A 20,809-nucleotide genomic window follows, 5' to 3' on the forward strand; every position below is an offset into this window, starting at 1 on the left:
CTGCAAAGAATAATCAATTTATCTCCATCGCTCAGTCTGTCTAGCTTATGTCTTCCATTTTACTATTTAGCATTTGTCTTAAAATTAGAACAAGCCTAACACTCTATCACACGCTAATACCATGTGCATCTGCAGAGCTGCACAGCTTAAAACCTGGTAGGGATATTTGGATTTCCTGTGGCCAACTTATATGGCTGAAATTACTTGGTATAGCCTAGAAGCCTCTGAATTTCCATTACTTTATCAGTGTACCTCATTAATTATATAGCTTAATTTGCATACCAGTAGTACCTTTTCACCACAGGTAAGGAATTGAAATGTTTAAGGTCAATTAACTGTGAATGTTTCAAGTTGGCTGGTGCAGCTGTAACTGTGAGCAGCGCTGGGAAGAGAGAGCGGTCAGTGAGGGGTTCCTCTTTCTCCTGATGAGAATTGATGATCTGATTTTAACTCACTAGAATCACACTGATTCTTTTTTCCTTGCTGCATTTCTGTCATGTGTTCACTTTTTAAAATACTGGCCTGTAGAGGCATGGAAATGCAAGAGAAATACTATGCAATTCTGGATTTTAGGAAAACATATTCTCAATTCTGAATTTAGACCATTACAATTAACTAGAAAGGGCAAGAAGCAAACTGATCAGTGTTTTCTCAGAGGTATTAGCTGATACATATGCAATTCCAAGTGTGGAATTTCCAGGCTGAGATGGTGACATTCTAGGGGCATTTCATTCACCCTTTCCTAACTTTTCCTTGTAAACAAAAAAAATGACAAAAATACAGAGAGATATGCAGTTGTAGCAATAAGAGAATTAAAGATGCTTGATTAGCCCCAGACCCTAGAAGACTTTCAATTTCTAAAGTTTTGACAGGGCCTGGAGGGAAATAATAAAATTAGATAGGACAGTGGAGACAAATATTCATCCACATGCCATGTCCATCATGTGCCTATACGTCAAATACACGGTCCATTGTTAACTACAGGGAGGGAAGTTGACCCTACTGCCTGGTAGCTTAATCCTGAGGTTCCCTGATCTCCATGAGCATCAGTGAGTCTTTTCTACATCCACTGGGAACCACTGATTCCCACCTTTGCATCCTGACCTATCAGAGGCACTGTGGTGTCCTAGTTAGGGGCATGGTGCCTCTTGCCTGCTCCATGGATGAGGGCAAAGTGTTCAAACTCTTTGTATCTGATGCACCATCTACTATGTAGATTGCACTGAGAATTAATTGACAAGGCCTTCACAAAGTGCCTGACACAAAGGACTCTCTTTCTTAGCAAATGTGAGGTAATACAGTATTAGAATAAGTAGAGGAGGCTGGATGGTGTTTCATCAGATCCTGAAAAATGAAGGATGGAGGAAGCATTGATTCAGATTTTAAAATAACGCCCCAGGAGCAGTTCCCGCAGAGTTCAAGAACTCCCCAAGCTATTTGTGGCAGGGTGCTATTTAAAGTGTGCTTCAGATCATTCAAGAACACATTCCGTATAAATAACAGTCTGCAAGGGTAGGAAGTACCCTTCACGGACAGCAGGGCCATGCTAAACAAATGACCCCAAGACACCCAGGGACCAGGTCTATGCAACAGCCCTCTTGCTTAAAAGATGAGCATATTCTGCTTTATAAGCATAAAGGTGGATCATATTGGTGTATAACGAAACTGCACCCAAAATCACAGGTTCTTTAAGAACAAATACAGAGAAAATTAAAAGTCAAAACGCATAAACAAAAATTGCATGTAAAAAATTTCTGGATCCACAAAAGAGGAAGAGCATTGTGCTTTTGACACATGGAGTGGAATACACTTTTGAACAATGATTCACCTTAAGAAAGATGGAAATTTAATGACGGATCTAATTCTAAAGACAGTGTAGTAAGAAACAGGGATTATACCTGAATGCAAGCAGTCATTAGTGTGATGCCATCAAGAGAGGACCTTCTTGTAATATAATGTTTAAAAAGAATTTCAACGTATTTATTTTAGATTAAGGAGTACATGTGCAGTTTGTTATAATACAATTTTTTAAAATGCTGCTTTGCCACAGTTTTGACCCCGGCCAGGACTGGTCACTTTACTTTCTCAGCAGTTGATTATGTCCATACTCCAACCACTTCCTTTATTAGGTTCTCACCCTTTGGGGTCGCTAAGCATCATTGCTGGGACAGGTACCAGACAACTAGGGGTGTCCTAGTGCCTCCTAGATAAATTGTTCAAATTAGCCAATTCACAGGAAGCCCACCAAGCCTAGCTAGCTAGCCCTACCCTGCTTGTCATACAGAAGCTGCCTCCTACAGCTCCAGTTTGCCCTTATCCTGTCCTCTGGTACATCCCCATGTGTGGTCCTGCCTGGCATCTTCTCTTGTTTGTAGTTGTAAGTAGCAGAGTTCTGCCCTTCATCTATCAGAGTGACATTATGCTGTGTTCCACCATCAAAATAATCTTGAAGTCTTATAAAGCAGTTGTCAACACTGGTGTGTGCCTTCAGGTCCTACAATGGCATACGCCCTACCATAAGAGCAAACATTTATTGAGCATTTCTTCGAATTAGGTCTTGTACTCGAGGTTTCATAAAATGGGTCATGTATGCCAAGAATAATGCTTGAATCAAAACTATATAAATTAATGGTAATCTGTATCTAAAAATCCAGACCTTATTATCGGAGCCTCAAGGTGAGCAGCAAAAGAATGGGGGAAGAAAATGTGTTAACATTCTTATTTGGGGTGCTATATAATTGATGTGGCATTTTAATAAAGATTAAATGTTAGATAAATATGGATTCAAGAATGGGTCAAACCCTATTTCATAAGTTTTACAATGATTATATGTTACTTACATAATCAGCAATGTTAAATAATTCTCAAAATAATTCCCCAAATTATTATCTTAAACTGGAAGAATGAAGCATCTTAACAAGATATATAAGAGTCACATCTACAGTATTTTGGTGTGTGTTGGATAAAATATAACACAATAAATTATGCTCCACACATTACTTCCTTGAACATACATCACAACTTGTATTCTTTACTTCTGAGTGATCAAGCACAGCTTGCTCTATGATTTCCTTGGTTCTGTTTCCCCCCATCCTCTTACCCACCACCCTCCTCCCATACAGGATAGAATCAGTGGTGTGTTGGTAAACTGGCTGGGGTGGGGGCAGGTGCTTATCTGCAAAGTTTGCAATTTCCGTGGTTTAAATACTCTCATCATGGCCAGTGGCAAAGATGGTTATGTTTAATAACTAGCTTGCAAAATTGAAAATTTAATGATTGTCTCTCACAAACTGTTGGGAACGAGCTCCAACCCACCACTGGGTAGAGCTGTGTTATTTTCTCCTGCACACACCCCGTCATTAATGTGTGTTTCAAACGTGGTTTTCAACATCTGACCCTCCCAAAAGACTGTAAACATCTTGAGGGCAGGAACTATTTCTTGACTTTTGTTTTCCCAGACTTAACGATGTACTCCCTTCTCTAAGTCTAAACATGATCAAAAGTAGATTTTTAGTTCCACCATGGCTTTAGTTCCTTCATAGCTTGAAGTTACTTCGTTACATCCAATCCTGGGCAAAGGAGTAGGAGAACAGACCATTACCCAGTCATGCATGTGTGCAGTAGACATGCTAGTAAGTTCCCAGTGTTGGCAGGAATGTTCACTGATCATATTAAACATTTTAAATATTCAGCAAGACCCCTGGTTCTCCCAGTTTTAGAAGGCTATAAAACCTAGAAATGAACACTATTAATTAACAGACATCATACAATTATACTAAATTCTTACCTCTATATTTTTCTACAATTATAAGAAGTTTCATATTTTGGAAATTTAAGTTCCATAGAGGAATACAGTCTTACTGGCATTTCTGCTTTACAAACATAGATTTTTAACTAACTTTCCTTTCTCAATTTTCTCCTGTTTCTATTTTTAATAAAAGGAGCTGGTGGCTGGTCTCCACTTGTGTCTAACAAATACCAGTGGTTGCAGATTGACCTTGGAGAGAGAATGGAGGTTACCGCTGTGGCCACTCAAGGGGGATATGGTAGCTCCAACTGGGTGACCAGCTACCTCCTGATGTTCAGTGATAGTGGCTGGAACTGGAAACAATATCGCCAAGAGGACAGCATCTGGGTATGTTCTTTAACAAAAGACATAGTCTCTCGGGGAAAGAAGTATAGTCAGTACTGCATCTTGTTTACCAATCTCTTAAATTAAGTAGAAATACAGACTCTTCAGACTTATATTGAAAACATTTTCCAAGAGAAAATATGGGAAATATTCATTTTCCAATACATTTTATGGTAAATTTATGAAAATAGTAAGGGTAAATTTATTTTACAGGGTTCTCAAAAATTGAAAAAAAAAAAACCCCTATTAGTCCATTAAATAGTGTGGGAGTCTAAGAAATAAATATGACTTGTATAAAAAATTTTTTGTCCAAAAACATAATAGTCTTGCATTGTGTTTTATTTACTTATTTATTTATTTATTTTTGAGACAGAGTCTCACTCTGTCACCCAGGCTGGAGTGCAGTGGCACAATCTTGGCTCACTGCAACCTCTGCCTCCTGGGTTCAAGCGATTCTCCTACCTCAGCCTCCCGAATAGCTTGGATTACAGGTGCCAACCACCACACCCGGCTAATTTTTGTGTTTTTAGTAGAGACAGGGTTTCACCATGTTGGCCAGGCTGGACTCGAACTCCTGGCCTCAAGCAGTCTACCTGTCTCGGTGACCCAAAGTGCTGGGATTATAGGCATGAGCAACTGAGCCCAGCCTGCATTGTCTTTATTTAAAATTAGTCAAAATAATTTGTTCCTTTTATTTCTTCTGATAACTGAGATTTTTGAAACCCTGTTTCTTTCTCTGGTATATGGGGATTTATATATATAATATGTGGAGTTGTATGTATATGCATACACATGTATGCATATATATGATTTATCTATAAACCCTTCTCTAGTCTCTGTAAAGTGTATAAATGTGTAAATTGCTGTGTGTTGTAAACAGTGGTGCAGCTCCTGTAAGAAGGAGACTGGGAAAGAGGCATTTTGTGATTAAGTGGGTGATATTTGTAGTTGATTGATAAATAAACCTGGATATGGCATATAAACACCTGATGGAAGAAGAACCTAAAGGAAGTTTGTCTGATAACAAAGAAAAGACTTCTTTCTTAGTGCAGAAAAGTATTTGTTTGGATCTTACGTGGGCTAAGAACAATGTACTGCAATCAAAGAACTATTCTCCCCCCTCTGGTTGAGCTGCTGGAACCAGAGAAAATGGGTTACTTAATGAAGCGTCATTCTTAGCACACAGATAATTTGGAAGCCTATTTGGGCACATAATGATAATTTTCTTTGACAAGTCAATTGCCTCTTTTTTGAAACTTCATAGAACTCTGTTATACATTATAAACTCATTGAAGAAATAGACTGTGATTTACTCACCTTTGTATCTTTAAAGCTCTTGGTGGCCATTCAATCCATGCTTATTGATGTAAATTGAACTGAGAGAAGCAGCCTTGCTCTTTCTCTAGAGGGAACAACAGTGGGACTAGAAGAAGTTGCCTATAAGCAGTTTTAAGAAAAGCTGTTTAAAATCCAAAGCAAGTTGAAGCTGTAAGAGGAAAAACAAACAAACAAACAAAACAACAAAACAAAACACACACACACACACCCCCCCCCCACAAAACTCCAAACACTGGGTATTACGTTCAACTAATTCCATGAAAGCCATTCAAACTAGAGATAAAATAAACAGTAATTATGAACCAATAACAATAAAAACTTAATGAGGTATTTATTTAACTAGATGTTTGGATTATCTTCTGCTCTTTTTTGAATTAAGCATTGGAATTTAACCTAGATAAGTAGTGGCTAATGCATGCTAATATTTAGGTAAGTTAATTAAAATGTATTTTTTTAAAAAGTGATCAATCAGGAAAATTGTTGTACTTCTGTTAAGCAAGCTTGGGGAAAACCAAACCCAGGCACTGCCATTTACCTTACTTGCTTACTCTTATTAAAGTTGAGGCACTCATGGTGAAATGGTGGCATGAATGATATCCTTACTAATCCAAACCAGTAAAAGTAAAAACATGGCATCTATCATAATCCTGTTAAGGTAACATTGCTTTCTAGACTCTGCTGTAATTTATTGATTTACTCAGTGTCTTCCCCTCTTGAGTGTGAGCTCTGTAAATACTGTACCTTGTGATCTTTCATCTCAATATCCCCAAAGTGTAAGAGCACCTGGCATGTCACAGTCAAATATTAAATGTTTATTGAAGGAATGAGTGAATAAAATGCACTTTCTTGTAGAATACTCTTCTCATCACTCTAAAAGTGACTCTCTCTTACCCCCATCAGCTCTTCTCTTTAGTACATTTATGCTGTACTAATTTAATATACCAGTTAGAATGGCACATTTTTCTTTTCCCTGTAGATATTGAACTTTTTTATAGGCGAGATTTTCTTTTTCTGATCTTAGCATTTCTGGTATCCAACATCCAGTGTGGCACATGACTTTTGTTGAGTAAATAGGTGAAAGGACCAATAAATGAATGGATTTGAGATTTGAGTTTGTCAATCTGCTAATCTGTGCCTATCTTTGTCCAAATTTCTGGGAGGTATCAAAAGTTTATGTTAACTCACTGAAGAAGGCTGGGCGTTTTGGCTCACGCCTATAATCCCAGCACTTTGGGAGGCCAAGGTGGGAGGATCACTTGAGGCCAGGAGTTTGAGACCAGCCTGGCCAACATGGTGAAACCCTGTCACTACTAAAAATACAAAAAAGTTAGCTGGGCATGGTGACGTGTGCCTGTAATCCCAGCTACTTGGGAGGCTGAGATGGGAGGATTACTGGAACCTGGGAGGCAGAGGTTGCAGTGAGCTGAGATTGTGCCACTGCACTCCAGCCTGGGTGACAGAGCAAGACTCCATTTCAAAAACAAAACAAACAGCAACAACAAAATCACTGAAGAGATAAGGCATATCAGAGCAAACCAAAGAAAGATTAAGTGGAACATGCAAATGTTAGGTACAGACTCCTAAGCATTTGGAAATGGACAGAATATGGAGATCATTGTAAGCTGAATTTGTCAAAGAAGTAAGGCTTACATAGGTCTTGAAGAAAGCATTATAGTTTAGATTATGGAAGGATTAAGGAGGCTATTTTATGAAGCTGGAAAGGTATGAAAAAAGCATGGACGTTGGGGATATACAGAGTTATGGTTTCCTGTGTAATAACTAGTGAGATTACTGGTCACATTGGACTATCAAGTTTTGGAAAGACTGGAAGATAATTTTGGATATGGCAAAGAAAGTTGACAGATAATTTTAAATGTCAAGATCAACGTTAAGACAGTACAATAGACACCATTACCACACATAACATAGCTAAGTTGTAGTGTAGATAAAACAACCCCAAGTCTCTGAAAGTATATGTATGTGTGTGTATATATATATATGTGTATGTATGTATGTGTATATATGTATGTATGTGTATATGTATGTGTGCGTATATATATGTATATATGTGTATGTATTTCCTGTTAATCCTAGGTGGCTTCAAAGTTTTATTCTACTCCATAGTTACTCTGGTCCCACTCTAAAGGAAGCTCTCTGTGAATCGCTAATTGCTGAAGCAGGAAAATTGAAATATGGTGAATTGTGCCCTGTCTCTTGACTTTTCTGCCTGGAAGAACACAGACCACTTCAATTTGCATTTTTTAAGCGGAAGAACAATTTCAAACTGATGTACATCATAAAAGAACTTAACCCTTTGTTATATTTTACAAATATATATTTCCCAACTTTTTGTTTTCTGGCCCAGTTTTTGTAGATATTATAGGATGTATACCAATTATACAAAATATGCCAATTTCCATTAAGAGCTTCACAATCTGCTCCAGATGATACAAATAAGTCTGTGAAAGAGAGTTAGGAAACACATAAGGCATTATACAAGTATGTGATAGAAAAAGAAAAGACAAGTGTTATTGGTTTAGGAACAAACGCAATAAAAACAATCAACATGGATTGAAATGCTGCAGGGAAAATTCTTCATTCTCTCCTCATTTGATCTCACTTCAAATGCCAGGCAGTACAATGACTTCTACATACCTGAAATAATTAATAAAATGCTCTGCCACTTCTTACAAATAATCCCTAAGAGGAAAGACAGAATATTTTACAGTCTATACAGATCATTTAATAGAAATGCAAACTTGATAGATATGCGATATTTTAAAATATTACACATTGGAATATTTCTTCAGTGAAAAATTTATAGTGCAATGTTCATAAAATATAATTTATACAAAGTATTCTGCTGAATGGCAAACAAATATTTTATGAAAATTCAGAAAATGCAAGCTGAACTTTCTCCTCTCAGATTGAACACAAAATTCCTCAACATCTATAATAAAAAGATTCTCTTCAGTTTATTGTACATGATTGAAAAAGTAAACATAAGGTATAATTTTCACTCACTTAAGAACAATTGCTGAGATATCATGAAATGAGCATCTTAGAAATTATTTTAAGTAGATAACATGTGCAGGAACATTACAGGCAAATTCTCCAAATCCTTTATGGTAAATGCCTAAGATTCTTTTACACTGCAGACTACAAGGGCAATAAATGGGTTGGTACCAATCTTATAAACTGAGTAAATATGATTGGTAAACACAATAATAGTTTGCTTTATTTTAAAATAGACTTCAGTTGTACTTGATTTTTCAAACAAAAACCTTTATTGCCTATATGAAGTTAGTATCTCTTTGTTTTTGTTTTTTAACTAGAAGTGTCTAGTGTCATGGTTCTGGGTTTGGCTGGTGAAAGACACAGAGACCCTGTGGCATGGTATAGTCAGTTAGGCAGAAGTACTACCTGTCACAAAATATTCAGGCCAATATTATCACTGTGAATGATTGAGTTGTCAAGTCTGTAATCCAGACAGGGTAGAAACACTACCTGCAAAGATTTCCACATGCATTTGTTTTAAGTCAAATAAGGGCCTAGGGATAGTTTAATAGAAAATCTGAGAAGGCAGAAGTGCAAAAGAGATATACTCTGTAGGGTAGGTGACTCTCCTCCTTGTGAGTGGCATTTTTCCTTCCTTATGTTGAGCCCTTATTCTTTTGACCTAAGCCTACAAGCAGCATTTGTGGTGATAGAAGTTGTAGCAATACTAATGCCACGTGTGTCAACATGTCAAACTGTCAAACTTAATGCACTGCAATACTTGCTTAGTACTTGGCAAATGCCTAGAGAGTGCCTGAAGCTGCTTTTATCTTTCAAGACACTGATCCAAAACATATTTTAATGAAAGTCTACTTTATTAGTCTAAATTTTCAGGAAGCTTCCTGTTTATATTTCTATTTAGCTCCACATTCTCCAGCTTTTGAAAATGATTAACCCGCTAATGCATGGTTAAAACGTGGCGGCATTTTTTTTTTTTTGAGAGGGAGTCTGGCTTTGTTGCCCAGGCTGGAGTGCAGTGGCGCGATCTCAGCTCACTGCAAGCTCCGCCTCCCGAGTTCACGCCATTCTCCTGCCTCAGCCTCCCGAGTAGCTGGGACTACAGGCACCCGCCACCACGCCCGGCTAATTTTTTTGTGTGTTTTTAGTAGAGACGGGGTTTCACCATGTTTGCCAGGATGGACTTGATCTGCTGACCTCGTGGTCCGCCCGCCTAGGCCTCCCAAATCACTGGGATTACAGACGTCAGCCACCACGTCCAGCCCATTTTTTTAAATTGTGGTAAAAAAAACTTTAACCTCTTGACAAATTTTTAAGTGCACAGTACAATATTGTTCACTATAAGCACAGTGTTGTAAAGCAGATCTCCAGGGCTCAATCATGTTGCTTAACTGGAACATTTCATCTGTTGAATGACACCTCCTCATTTCACCCTTTTCCTATCCCCTGGCAACCATCATTCAACTTTCTGCTTCTATAGATTTGACTATTTTAGATACATGTACCTCATATGAAAGTGGCAACATGCATTATTAGTCCTTCTGTGACTGGCTTATTTCACTTAGCATAATGTCCTCAAAGTTTGTTTGTGCTGAAAGAACTTTGAGGCAGAATGTGCTTTCTTTTTTTTAAGGCTGAGGAAGATTCCATTTCATGTAAATACCACAATTTTAAAATCTATTCGTTTGCCTATGGACATTTAGGTTGTTGCCACTTCTTCGCTATTGTAAATAATGATGCAATGAGTATGAGGGTGCAGATGTCTCTTTGAGATCCTGATTTAAGTTCTTTTGGATAAATACCTGGGATCAGCATTGCTGAATCACATGAAATTTCTATTTTTAATTTTTGAGGAAGTTCCATACTGCATACTGTTTTCCATGGTAGTTGTACCATTTTACATTTCTACCAACTATGTACTAGGATTCCAATTTCTCTAATTTCTTGTCAATGCTTGTTGTCTTTTGTTTTCATTGTTTAAATGATAGATATCCTAACAGGTGTGAGGTGATATCTCACTGTGGTTTTGATTTGCATTTCCCTGATGACTGGCAATGTTGAGTATCTTTTTACCTACCTGCTGGTTATGTGTATATCTTCTTTGGAGAACTGTCTGCTTAATGCTTTTGCTCATATTAAAATCAGGTTTTTCCCCTTTTTATGCTATTGAGTTGGGGAAGTTGCTGATATATTTTTACTATACTATTATTATATATTTAGTTTATACATACTAATGATAAATGATCCAAGAAGGAAATTTAAAACATAGTCTCACTTACAGTAGTATCAAAAAGAATAACATACTTAGGAATAAACTTTACCATTGGAACAAAAGAGCTGTACACTGAAAACTACAAAACATTGCTGAAAGAAGTGAAAGAAGAGCCAAATGAAAAAATTTCTGTGTTCATGGATTAGAAGACTTAATATTGTTGAAATGTCTATACTACTCAAAGCAATCTATAGATTCAATGCAATCCCTATCAAAATCCCAATGGCATTTTGTTACAGAAATGGAAAAAATATCCTAAAATTTATATACAACCAGAAATTTAGGTAGAACCACAAACATTGTTTTGAATATCCAAAACAATCTTGAGAAAGAACAAAGCTAGAGACATCACACATCTGATTTCAAAATATATTACAAAGCTACAGTATGGTGCTGGCATAAAGACAGACATATAGACCAATAAAACAGCATAAAGTCCAGAAATAAACCCATACATCTATGGTCAACTGATCTTCCACAAGGGTGTCAAAAACAAACAGTGGAACAGAAAACCAAATGCCGCATGTTCTCACTTATAAGTGGGAACATAGAGTGCATATGGAGATAAAAAAGGGAACAGCACACACCAGAACCTAATTGAGGGTGGAGGGTGGGAGGAGGGTGAGGATCAAAAAACTACCTATGAGGTACTATGCTTATTACCTGGGTCACAAAATAACCTGTACATAAAACCACTGTGACACACAATTTACCTGTATAACAAACCTGCACATACATGCCTGAACCTAAAATAGAAGTTAATAAAATAAGGAAAAAAGAATACACAATGGGGGCCAGGCATGGCCTCCATCCCAGCATTTTGGGAGGAGGAGGAAGTATCATTTGAGGCCAGGAGTTCAAGACCAGCCTGGGTAATATAGCAAGACCCATGCTCTATTAAAAAAAAAAATAATAGACAATGGGGAATGTATAGTCTCTTCAACAAATGCTACTGGGAAAACTGGATATCCACATGCAAAACAATGAAATTAAACTCTTATCTTTTTCTTTTTTTTTTTTTTTGGAGATGGAGTCTCACTCTTGCACCCAGGCTGGAGTGCAGTGGCAGTGGATCCCGGCTCACTGCAACCTCTGCCTCCTGGGTTCAAGTGATTCTCCTGCCTCAGCCTCCTGAGTGGCAAGGATTACAGGTGTGTGCCACCACACCCAGCTAATTTTTTATTTTTAGTAGAGACTGGGTTTCACTGTTAGCTGGGCTGATCTCGAACTCCCTACCTTAGGCAATCCACCCACCTTGGCCTCCCAAAGTGCTGAGATTACAGGCGTGAGCCACTGACTCAGCCTGGACCCTTATACCATATACAAAAATTAACTCAAAATGGATTAAAGACTTAAATGGAAAACCTGAAACTGTAAAACTGCTAGAAAAAAAATATAGAAACAGCTTCACGACATTGGTCTTGGTAATGCATAATATTTTTAGATACGATATCAAAAGCACAGACAACAAAATGAAAAATAAACAAGTGGAACTACGTCAACAAAAACCTTCTGTATAGCAGATAACAAAATGAACAGGCGTCCTAAAGAATGAGAGAAATATTTGGAAACCATATATCTGATAGGGAGTTAATATTAAAAAAGCATTTGGGTTTTAAATATGACCTCAGTCACAAGTCAACACAGTTAGTTTGCTAGGCATCTTCTTCATTAAGTAGTGTCGGTGGGTCTGTTTCATCTCTTTGCATCTGTGCACATTCTATGGCATGTTACTTCAATCCCTTCTCATAAACTTCTGTGAGGTGCATGTATATTGGAGCTTTACCTCAATATATAATATACAAGAAAATACATATGGCCTGTAATCCCAGCACTTTGGGAGGCTGGGGTGGGTGCATCACTTGAGCCCAGGAGTTTGAGACCAGCCTGGCCAGTATGGTAAAATCCTGTATATATTAAGAATACAAAAATTAGCTGGGCATGGTGGTGCACACCTGTAATCCCAGCTACTCTGGAGGCTGAGGCATAAGAATCACTTGAACTTGGGAGGTGGAGATTGCAGTGAGCTGATATCATGCCACTGCATTCCAGCCTGGGTGACAGAGCAAGATTCCATCTCAAAAAATAAAAATAAAAAACCAGAAAAGAAAAAATACATGAACTCTTATGAGCTGTAGATACACATAGCAATGTGAGATAAATTGTGATATTGCTTCACAGTCTTTAAATGGATCTGTTTGTAAGCAAGCAAAAAATTTATTAGAAGAGAGGGACTAGAGTTAGCAGGGAATTTAATTTGGTGCCTCTTCAGAGTGCACACCCCCATTCCAGTTCATTTTCAAATAATCAACCTGAGAACAACATATTTTTAAAACACTTGACAACTTGTATCTCACATTCTACCATGTGACAATTCAATGACAACATCACTCCCTTTTCTCTATTCCCTCTTATCACGGCTGTGATATTGTGTCTTAGACATCTGCTTTTTTGGCTGCTTCATTCCCCAGGAGGCTACATTTTGCATTTTTCAATCTTGGAAGCAATTCTGTCCTTTTGAAGTGTTTCTTCATTGTTCCTTAAGACCTAGACAAAACGAATACTTCCCATTCACTTTGCTAATTTTCCATCTTTAATTTATATACTTTATTAAGTATATTTTAAATAGAGATGAGATTAAAAAATATTTACAACTATTCTGTAGGTTTCCTGGTCAGTCTGATGATAGTTTCTTTTGCTGTGCAGAAGCTCTCTAGTTTAATTAGATCCCATTTGTCTATTTTGGTTTTTGTTGTCATTGCTTTTGGTGTTTTAGTCATGAAGTCTTTGCCCATGCCTATGTCCTGAATGGTATTGACTAGATTTTCTTCTAGGGTTTTTATGGTTATAGGTCTTACGTTTAAATCTTTAATCCATCTTGAGTTAATTTTTGTATAAGGTGTGAGGAAGGGATCCAGTTTCAGCTTTCTGCATATGGCTAGCCAGTTTTCCCAACACCATTTATTAAATAGGGAATCCTTTCCCCATTGCTTGTTTTTGTCAGGTTGGTCAAAGATCAGATGGTTGTAGATGTGTGGCGTTATTTCTGAGGCCTCTGTTCTGTTCCTTTGGTCTATATATCTGTTTTGATATCAGTACCATGCTGTTTTTGTTACTGTAGCCTTGTAGTATAGTTTGAAGTCAGGTAGCGTGATGGTTCCAGCTTTGTTCTTTTTGCTTAGGATTGTCTTGGCTATGTGGGCTCTTTTTTGGTTCCATATGAAATTTAAAATAGTTTTTTCTAATTCTGTGAAGAAAGTCAACGGAGAAACTAAGATTTGAAGTGGATACAATTATATTTCTTAAAAACTCTGGCCAGGCGTGGTGGCTCGCACCTGTAGTCCCAGCACTTTGGGAGGCCGAGGTGGGTGGATCACCTGAGATCAGGAGTTCAAAACTAGCCTGACCAACATGGTGAAATCCTGTCTCTACTAAAAATACAAAAAGTTAGCCGGGTATGGTGGTGGACACCTGTAATGCCAGCTACTCGGGAGGCTGAGGCAAGAGAATTGCTTGAATCTGGGAGACTGAGGTTGCAGTGAGCCGAGATCATGCAACTGTACTCCTGCCTGGAGGGCAGAGCGAGACTGCATCTCAAAAAAAAAAAAAAAAAAATCTAAGAGAATCATCTGGATAATTACTTTTTATAAAGGTAATTCAGTAATGCTTCTAACAACAAAATTAATTTTTAAATTCTTAAGTTCTCTTCCTAGATATAAATAACTAGATGGACAATGTAAAAGAAATACAAACCCCATTTATAATAGAATCCAAACTAGATTAGATTGGAAGTTGGGTTTATTATTTATTGATTTGCATAATTTATCTTCAGGGAAATATATATTCTGAAGCTACTCTTGTAGATCCTCATATGCTTTTTTGTTGTTGTCTTTTATTTTTTAATTTTTTGACTTTAAGTTTTTTTCTTTGTGCATTTACATTTACCTTTTTAATTTCATGTCAAATTATAAAAAATTTACTTTGCTGAAATTTTTTTAAACTTTTAGGTTCAGGGATACACGTGCAGGTTTGTTGTATAGTTAAACTCATGTTGTACAGATTATTTTGTCAGCCAGGTACTAAGCCTGGTACCCAATAGTTAATTTTTTTGCTCCTCTCTGTCTTCCCACCCTTCACTCTCAAGTAAGTCCCAGTGTCTGTTCCCTTCCTTGTGTTTATGAGTTCTCATCGTTTAGCTCCCACTTATAAGTAGGAACATACAGCATTTGGTTTTCTGTTCCTGCATTAGTTTGCTAATGATAATGGCCTCCAGTTCCATCCATGTTCCCAAAAAAGACATGATCTCATTCTTTTCTTACGGCTGCATAGTATTACGTGATGTATATGTATCACATTTTCTTTATCCAGTCTGTCATTAATGGGCATTTATGTTGATTCCATGTCTTTGCTATTGTGACTAGTGCTGCAATAAACATTTGCACCCATGTGTCTTTGTGGTAGAATGATTTCTACTATTCTGGGTATGTACTCAGTAGTGGGATTGCTGGGTCAAATGGTTCTTAGCTCTTTGAGGAATTCCCATACTGCTTTCCACAATGGTTGAACCAATTTAGACTCCCACCAACAGTGTATAAGTAATCCAAAAAATGAATAGATATCAACGAAAAAAATGTAATAGAAAATGTACAAGAAACAAAAAAGAACTATTTAGAATATTACTAAAGGACATAGAAGAACACTTGATTAAATGCAAGGATGTATCTGCTTCTAAGTAAAAGATAATATTATAAAGCTATTTGTTCTCCCTAAAATCATCCATATAAATGAGATCATTCTGAATGTCATAGAGAAAAATGTATATGAGAAATAACTAAGTTAATTAGCAAAAAGAATAATTAATTTTTTATTCTTTTTTGTAACATGTTACAAAAAATTTATAAATATATATTAATTAAAACTTATTGATACTGGCACATTAAAATATAGTATAAGAACACATGGAACATCTGTTACTATGTCCAGATACATTTAGGGATTTGCGTACAATAGATATAGCATTGAAAACCTTAATATATATTTAAGGAAATATGTATTAGTCAGTATGGAAACCATAGCTTTCTAGAAAAGTAGATAACTTGTTTATATCAAAATAGATTTAAGATAAATTAAATATTTAAAAATAATGCAGATGCAGAAAAAAGTATTAAAAGAAAATACAGAACAATGTAAAGATAAACATATAATATTGGAAGGGGCCTGTCTTTCTAGGCAAAGAAAAGCAAACCAAATGCCATAGAGGAAAAGATGAAAAATTAGATAATATATGGAAGGCTGCATAAAAATATAACATATATATTTAAAAGAAAGCGTATACATTGGGAAATATTTTTAGCCCATATGATAGCAATGCCCACATTTATTCAGCAGCAGCAGTGGTCTTTGGTTAAGACTGACATTCCGACTGATTGAATAGGCTTCATTCAGCTACATATTTACTTAGATTTAAAAATAATATTTCTGATGGCTCTGTTCTGTTCCATTGATCTATATCTCTGTTTTGGTACCAGTACCATGCTGTTTTGGTTACTGTAGCCTTGTAGTATAGTTTGAAGTCAGGTAGTGTGATGCCTCCAGCTTTGTTCTTTTGGCTTAGGATTGACTTGGCGATGCGGGCTCTTTTTTGGTTCCATAGGAACTTTAAAGTAGTTTTTTCCAATTCTGTGAAGAAAGTCATTGGTAACTTGATGGGGATGGCATTGAATCTGTAAATTACCTTGGGAAGGATGGCCATTTTCATGATATTGATTCTTCCTACCCATGAGCATGGAATGTTCTTCCATTTGTTTGTATCCTCTTTTATTTCCTTGAGCAGTGGTTTGTAGTTCTCCTTGAAGAGGTCCTTCACATCCCTTGTAAGTTGGATTCCTAGGTATTTTATTCTCTTTGAAGAAATTGTGAATGGGAGTTCACTCATGATTTGGCTCTCTGTTTGTCTGTTATTGATGTATAAGAATGCTTGTGATTTTTGTACATTGATTTTGTATCCTGAGACTTTGCTGAAGTTGCTTATCAGCTTAAGGAGATTTTGGGCTGAGACAATGAGGTTTTCTAGATATACAATCATGTCATCTGCAAACAGGGACAATTTGACTTCCTCTTTTCCTAATTGAATGCCCTTTATTTCCTTCTCCTGCCTGATTGCCCTGGCCAGAACTTCCAACACTATGTTGAATAGGAGTGGTGAGAGAGGGCATCCCTGTCTTGTGCCAGTTTTCAAAGGGAATGCTTCCAGTTTTTGCCCATTCGGTATGATATTGGCTGTGGGTTTGTCATAAATAGCTCTTATTATTTTGAGATACATCCCATCAATACCTAATTTATTGAGAGTTTTTAGCATGAAGGGCTGTTGAATTTTGTCAAAGGCCTTTTCTGCATCTATTGAGATAATCATGTGGTTTTTGTCTTTGGTTCTGTTTATATGCTGGATTACATTTATTGATTTGCGTATATTGAACCAGCCTTGATCTTTGACAAACCTGAGAAAAACAAGAAATGGGGAAAGGATTCCCTATTTAATAAATGGTGCTGGGAAAACTGGCTAGCCATATGGAGAAAGCTGAAACTGGATCCCTTCCTTACACCTTATACAAAAATCAATTCAAGATGGATTAAAGACTTAAATGTTAGACCTAAAACCATAAAAACCCTAGAAGAAAACCTAGGCATTACCATTCAGGACATAGGCATGGGCAAGGACTTCATGTCTAAAACACCAAAAGCAATGGCAACAAAAGCCAAAATTGACAAATGGGATCTAATTAAACTAAAGAGCTTCTGCACAGCAAAGGAAACTACCATCAGAGTGAACAGGCAACCTACAAAATGGGAGAAAATTTTCGCAACCTACTCATCTGACAAAGGGCTAATATCCAGAATCTACAATGAACTCAAACAAATTTACAAGAAAAAAACAAACAACCCCATCAAAAAGTGGGCGAAGGACATGAACAGACACTTCTCAAAAGAAGACATTTATGCAGCCAAAAAACACATGAAAAAATGCTCACCATCACTGGCCATCAGAGAAATGCAAATCAAAACCACAATGAGATACCATCTCACACCAGTTAGAATGGCAATCATTAAAAAGTCAGGAAACAACAGGTGCTGGAGAGGATGTGGAGAAATAGGAACACTTTTACACTGTTGGTGGGACTGTAAACTAGTTCAATCCTTGTGGAAGTCAGTGTGGCGATTCCTCAGGGATCTAGAACTAGAAATTCCATTTGACCCAGCCATCCCATTACTGGGTATATACCCAAAGGACTATAAATCATGCTGCTATAAAGACACATGCACACATATGTTTATTGCGGCATTATTCACAATAGCAAAGACTTGGAACCAACCCAAATGTCCAACAATGATAAACTGGATTAAGAAAATGTGGCACATATACACCATGGAATACTATGCAGCCATAAAAAATGATGAGTTCATGTCCTTTGTAGGGACATGGATGAAATTGGAAATCATCATTCTCAGTAAACTATCGCAAGAACAAAAAAAACCAAACACCGCATATTCTCACTCATAGGTGGGAATTGAACAATGAGAACACATGGACACAGGAAGGGGAACATCACACTTCGGGGACTGTTGTGGGGTTGGGGGATGGGGGAGGGATAGCATTGGGAGATATACCTAATGCTAGATGATAAGTTGGTGGGTGCAGCGCACCAGCATGGCACATGTATACACATGTAACTTACCTGCATGTTGCGCACATGTACCATAGAGCCTAAAGTATAATAATAATAATAATAAAAAGAAAAAAAAAAGAAAATGTATCCTAAAGAGTATATATATTTTAAAAACTTTTCAAACGTTGAGCATCAATAAAATAATGCAAAAATAAAAAAAATAATAATAAAAAAAATAAAAAAATAAAGGGCAGGCAACCACACAGCATGCACAGCAACAGCATAATAGATGTTCAGCTATATTGAACAACTTTTAAATATCTCAATAACTGTCACTGGCTTAGTGGGTGTGGCCACCACGCATCAGGAAAGCCAATAGCTCCAGGGGTCCTTCAGCTCTTACATTACAATAGTGATGTAACTTCTCAGGGATACTTGCCAACTCTTCTCCAATGTAGCTGTATCTTATCAATCCTAGGCTATTCACTGATTTCAGGTTATGTCTGTGATAACTAAATTTCACTGCGCATTTTAATTCTGGTACCTAGGGAGACTGTCTAGAGGTGGGAGCCCAGATTTTTAAATAAGAATTTTAAAAATATTCCCAAGTGATTTCAATTAGCTGCAAAGTATGAGAAACATTGGGTTGCTCAGTAATCTTGACAACCAGGTACAGGTTTTTAGTTCAGTACAAAACATACCAGCAGGATATCCATTCATCTTAGATTCTCCTGCACATTCTTTGAGTTAATGTTGCAAGAAGGGTTTGGCTAAAGATAAAGAGTAGGAAAAAAAGCTACAGATTAGAGATTAACTATATTCCCAATAATGATGGCACAATTTTCTTAATATCCAAATCTCTGCTTTTACATATGGTAGCTACTAGCCACACAGGGTCACTGAAAAGGATGATAAGTTATTCTACTATAAAGATACATGCACACATATGTTTATTGCAGCACTATTCACAATAGCAAAGACTTGGAACCAACCCAAATGCTCATCAATCATAGACTGGATAAAGAAAATGTGGCACATATACACTGTGGAATACTATGCAGCCATAAAAAAGAATGAGTTCATGTCCTTTGCAGGGACATGGATGAAGCTGGAAACCATCATTCTCAGCAAACTAACACAGGAACAGAATACCAAATACGGAATGTTCTCACTCATAGTGGGAGTTGAACAATGAGAACATACGGGCACAGGGAGGGGAACATCACATACCGGGGCCTGTTGTGGGGTACGGGGCAAGGGGAGGGATAGCATTAGGAGAAATACCTAATGTAGATGATGGGTTGATGGGTGCAGCAAACCACCATGGCACATGTATACCTATGTAACAAAACTGCACGTCCTGCACATGTATCCCAGAACTTAAGTATAATAAATAAAATTACATTAATTAAATTAAAAATAAAGCTCCTCAGTTTACACTCGCCCCATTTGAAGAGCTCAATGGCTACGTTAGACCAGTAGTTACTGGATTAGACAGAGCAGTTATGGAACACTTCCATCATCACAAAAATTCTCAACATAGTATAAGTATGAAACGTTTTAAAAAACAGTAAAAATAAAGCCTTAGTTTTTTTGGTTTTTTTGGTAAAAAAAAAAAAAAGCCGTTATATGAACAGGCAGTTCATAGAAAGGAAAAAATGTTATATAAATATATAAAAGTATCTTCAACCTCATTCAACGTAGAACACATCCTAAAAGATTGGAATGAAAACATTTGAAACTGCAATATTTTAGACATTATTTTCCAAAGTGTGCAATATAACAAAATAATACATTCTTTCATTTTAAGTTATTCATTTCATATAATTTTTCTTTAAAATTTTTAAGCTACTGCATCACACCCATGGTATTACGGTTACTGCTGTTTAACACAAGATAGACAAGGTTTTCCAGAGAAATGGAACCAAGCATATACATGAAATGGGAACTGGCTTATGCAATTATGGAGACCAAGAAGTTCTACCATCTGCTGTCCGTTAGCAGGATAACCAGGAAAGCTGGTGGTCTAATTTAGTCTAAGTCTGAATACCCAAGAACCAGAAGCTCAGATGTCCAAAGGCAGAAAAACATGAATGCTTCAGCTCAAGAAGAGAGAGCCAGGCACAGTGGCTCATGCCTGTAATCCCTGCCCTTTGGGAAACCAAGGTGGGAGGATTACTTGAGCCCAGAAGTTCAAGAGCAACCTGAGCAACACAATGAAACCCCATCTCTACAGAAAATACAAAAATTAACCGGGTGTGGTGGTGCACGCCTGTAGTCCCAGCTACTCAGGAGGCTGAGGCAGGAGAATCGCTTCAGCCTGGGAGGCAGATGTTGCAGTGAGCCGAGATTGTGCCACTGTACTCCAGTCTGGGCAACACAGTGAGA

General features: G+C 37.2%; 1 protein-coding gene across 1 annotated transcript in view; it reads left to right on the top strand.

Annotated features, from left to right (window-relative positions):
• The window catches only part of CNTNAP4 (contactin associated protein family member 4), a 291,788-nt gene that overhangs the window by 74,806 nt on the left and 196,173 nt on the right, over positions 1-20,809 (top strand). The window contains exon 3 of the mRNA XM_024233533.2: positions 3,942-4,135. Coding sequence (XP_024089301.2) covers positions 3,942-4,135 — 194 coding nt within the window. The remainder of the gene's footprint in view (positions 1-3,941; positions 4,136-20,809) is intronic.

The sequence above is a fragment of the Pongo abelii genome, chromosome 18 (assembly GCF_028885655.2).
Source record: "Pongo abelii isolate AG06213 chromosome 18, NHGRI_mPonAbe1-v2.0_pri, whole genome shotgun sequence".
NCBI lineage: Eukaryota > Metazoa > Chordata > Mammalia > Primates > Hominidae > Pongo > Pongo abelii.